Source organism: Opisthorchis viverrini, assembly GCF_000715545.1.
Source record: "Opisthorchis viverrini unplaced genomic scaffold opera_v5_80, whole genome shotgun sequence".
In the NCBI taxonomy this organism is placed as follows: Eukaryota; Metazoa; Platyhelminthes; class Trematoda; order Opisthorchiida; family Opisthorchiidae; genus Opisthorchis; species Opisthorchis viverrini.
The window spans coordinates 1,156,023-1,160,405 of NW_008751735.1; the positions used below are offsets into that span (position 1 = coordinate 1,156,023).

Genomic DNA, 4,383 nt, shown 5'->3' on the forward strand with positions numbered 1-4,383 from the left:
TATATGTATATATATATATATAAGGGTTTCATGGAACCGCATACTCTACCCAATGTTCGGTAGGTCCAACACAAAAGGGCTCGTATTTTTCGAGCAGTTCTCCCAAAAATTAGGCAGCTACATACAATGTTTGTTCTGTGAATGTTTCCTTTTGTGATCGGTCTAAATCGTTCAATTTTATAAACAACAGCAATGCTTTTTTGAGCGGGTAATTCGATAAAAGACCCCAAGAATCAAAAAGTAAACTTCGAGGCAAATGGTCGCAGCTATCAATTGATAATAGCTATATTCATAAAATGAAATATCACGATCACAAGCAGGTGGCGATGTCTTTTAATTTTTTCGATTATAGTTGCTTGGACCAGCTGAAATTTTCGCGTCTTTTTCAAGGACGGAAAACGTTCTGGAATATTAATTCTTAGACAGGTCTGCCAAAATTAGACACATAGAAGGTTTTAACGGTTGCGTCTGCCACGCAAACACTTCATCCCATATGCTTTGTCACTGAAACAAGTGAAAACATCGCCAAATAATACATTCTGAATCCAGTAACTCTATCAGATGCACGCCACTGATGATTCCTCACAAGCAATAAGAAGCTTTACAGTGCTTCTCAGCCTTTTATCATGGGTTTATTAACAGGATAAAATCTCTCGTGAATCTGCGATAAACTGCGCCATTTGAGATATTACTGCAAAATTATTTGATGGTGCCCCTCATCAACAGGCCAAATCGTTCATAATTTCCCTGCCCAACACCCACATTAGCAGTGCAAAAACACCTACAATCTACTGACATTTGGTCCTTTCCATAAAACCAATGGATTTTGAGAGGTCTAGAATCACCGTAAAATTGTTTCATCCCCGTTGGAAAGCACTAGAATTACGCGTCTCATCACCACGGCAGTACATGCGGCCGTTCCTTGATTCTTTTGATGAAACAGTTTGAACTGAACATAGATTGACTGACCAAGAGCGACAGTCAATTCAGTATTTTCTTTTGAGATAGGACACCTCATTATTGCATTTGCTATGTGTTTCTACCATAAAGACTGATATAAGCTCTCCTGTCACAAGAAGGGAGTTGTGTGATAATTTTGCGTCGCCCAACACATAACGGAACAAAATGAGAGGCGTCAAGCCCTCGGAAAGCAATCAATTTTTGTGATGAGTGATTTGCCTGTGTTTATGGGTAGCGCCGTAAACAAACCAGTGTCTCAGATCTCATTGCAAACTGTAGAACGTTTTTTCCAAACAAAATCCTCGAAACTAATAAAAGTCTATTGGTTGTCAAAGTGATTCAGATTCATCAGCAAGAACGGACAAATTTGGATTTTTAACTAGAGTGACTGAGATCTCGGAAACACATTGTGCGCTCACTAAATCTTGATGTCCTTTGTTGCATTCAGTCGTTTGTTTTAGGCAATAGACCGAATTGCTGGGTCAACCAAATCTCGTCTCTTTTCCCGCCAGAAAAATGTTCTGCTATTGTGGGTGAGCTTGCAGTCAACTGTTTACCGCTCGTCTTTCACCACCGGTTTATCAAACGAAGAATTGATTATCAACCGAAAAATAAGAGTGCTTCGTGTCAAAGTTAATTAGATCGACTTTAATGTGAATTGTTTTTACCTACCACGAGAAAGGCAATCAACATAATCAATCAGTTAAGTTTAACAGAATTCTAAGCAGATCTTATCGGTTTCGCTCGCAATACGGTTCGGACCATTGGAAATTTGCCCCAAAATAAACAAACCAAATGTCACTTCCACAATTTTAGGGCCCAGTGTTTCCCCGTTATAACACTTCAAATTACTATGAAAACATAATGGAAACTACTTACAAGGTTATTGGTTGTTGATCAGGTGATCAACAGCCACCTGATCAACAACCAATAAACTCACCCGAGCTACCAATATTTCAAAAAATTACTTACACGGTTGCTGAAAACTGTTCGACAGCCCACGACCGGTTTCGCCCTCCTTGATGTTCATCAGGATCGCACAGTCCTCAAGTTCCCGTCAATCTTATATTCTACTTGAACCCAAATTTGAATGATTGCGACAAATACGTTCATTTGCAAACACCAATTTAAAACACTTAATTTGTGACAGTATACATGTCCACATAAGCCATTCAGATAGATGGAAGCATCCGAAACATTGCGCTTATACTCGAATTAGTTTCAAAGTATCCCAAAGGAAGTGTGAATTCATATGATGTGTGAGACTTCCTCCTAAAAAGTCGTTACTTGAGGAACTAATCATAACCTAGGGAAATACACTCACTTGCAAACAAATTTGTTTTTGCGAGAGAGCCATATGGAGCCCAGCTGAATCCTTCTTTCGTGATGTTTCTAGGAAACCGAATGTGGTGCACCACGCAACCTCATGTTTCAGTTGCTACGATATTCGAGATATCACGATTCATGTATATTCGTAATGCACTACTCATAAGGTTGCCGGAAATTTTTCGACAGCCCACGACCGGTTCCGCCCTTCTCGAGGCTCATCATATAGGCGCAGTCCCAGAGTTTCCGTCAACCTTATATCCTAATTGGGACGAAATTAGCAAAATACACTCATTTTCAAACATCACAAACGAGAGGTTCAGCTTGGTTCCAGGTGAGTCTTTCGCAAAACCAAATGTGTTTGCGAATGGGTGTATTTCGCTAATTTCGTGCAATTTGTTTTCAAGTAGAACACAAGATCTACGGAAACCCTAGGTCTGCGCCTATTTGATGGGCCACAAGAAGGGTGAAATCGGTCGTGGGCTGTAGAAAAAGTTTCAGCAAACTTATAAGTAGTGCATCACGTATAAACTAATCAGAACGTTACCATTTGATGTGGATTTTGCGACTAAAAGATGAGTACAGCCAAATTCTGTCTAAGTGTGAGTGAAACAATACAGATCAGAGTTCTCTGGTCGGAAAGCTGTTAGCCGATGGCAGAACAGCTACACACTGCTTCGTCGCTCTAAACATCACCAGTAGTCACTTATAGGGCAAACTCTCCATCCAGTATTTTCAGTAAGATTTTAATTACATTTATTGTTAGTTCTACGGAAAGAACTGACTGTAATTTAGCGTTCAATGTGGTTTATTATTCATGAATTTTACTGGCACGGCCAATTGCATTTTATCTACCTGGCTTTCAGAGTGCATGTCAGCAAGTAAGTTGCTAGCCGCGTTTGTGTTTAAGAGCTATGATCCCGGGCATTTATAGTGTGCACTCTAAATATGGCTGGCTTGATGCAAATAACTGAATGGGGGAAGATATAATTGCAATCTTTAAAACAGATTGAATGAAACTAATTTTCCCGTGGAAAGATCGTATTGGCTTGAAGAAACATGTCCCCTTAGAATATTTGACTGCATGTCACAAATTCAGAGAGTGAGGTAAAAAACACGCGGCCTGATTGGTAGGCTGCTAAATGTACACGATTTCATCATAATCACACCTGATTTTCCACGTACTCCTGGCCCCATAAAACAGGGACTTATAAGAAATGATGTAGGCCAACAGATACATTCTAATTACTAGGTGCACATGGAATGTGGAGAATAACTGCAACAAGCAGTAAACATTTTGTATAAAATTCATCAGCTCTGCAAAAAGCTGATTTTGAAAGCTTCGGTGCCTTAAGAGACGAATATTTAACTTCCAGACACACTAATTAGTCCTAGGTGAGGTAATTTTTTAACTGACCATCAGCGATATACACGAACTAGATAGGCTTCTAGTTTATACGCTTGATGAATCACTTGACAGAAGAAAGAATTCGTCACGTTTGCATGCGGCGGTTAGCTGACACGAAAACAGACGGAGTAAGTAACAATTAAACGAGAACGAAAATGAGAGGATAAACTGTATATAATAACCTAATCGGTTTACCAGGGAGAGACTTACCACAAAATTTGTTTTGTGTCAGATCACCATTGGAGGCAATATACCGGCAAAATACACTAGTGTTCAGCTGCCACATGACAATAGAGGTGAGCTTTTATCCCAGACGGTCGCATTTACTGAATAAGAAAAGTGTGTCCTATAGTGACAGAGGGAATCTAGAAAAATAGCTGCTGGCCAAAATAATATCGGGCGCATGTCCTTGGTATGATCTCAGAATTGTGGCTTACAGTCTGATCAAACCTCCCTTGGGTTTGGCTTCAGCGATGTTTTAAAATACAGAACAATCAAAAATTATGGGCAAAACAGCTTTGTCTTTGCCCCCTGACCTGGTGGTGAATATTACTGATATGAGGTGAAAGTAGCATGCGGATAAGTGTTAAAACTTTATTGCGGCATGTGGTGGATGGTTGACACGGTTGACACGATCACTTTGCGATATATATATATATATATATATTACTCAAACAGTTTCAGGTAAA

The 4,383-nt window shown here is 39.6% G+C and overlaps 1 protein-coding gene across 1 annotated transcript in view; it reads right to left on the reverse strand.

Annotated features, from left to right (window-relative positions):
* Positions 1 to 2,608: 2,608 nt before the first annotated feature.
* T265_13565 (hypothetical protein) overlaps positions 2,609 to 4,383 on the reverse strand; it is a gene marked incomplete at both ends in the record, with an annotated part of 8,855 nt that continues 7,080 nt past the window's right edge. The window contains one exon of the mRNA XM_009169484.1: positions 2,609 to 2,769. Within this exon, the coding sequence (XP_009167748.1) occupies positions 2,609 to 2,769 (161 nt within the window). The remainder of the gene's footprint in view (positions 2,770 to 4,383) is intronic.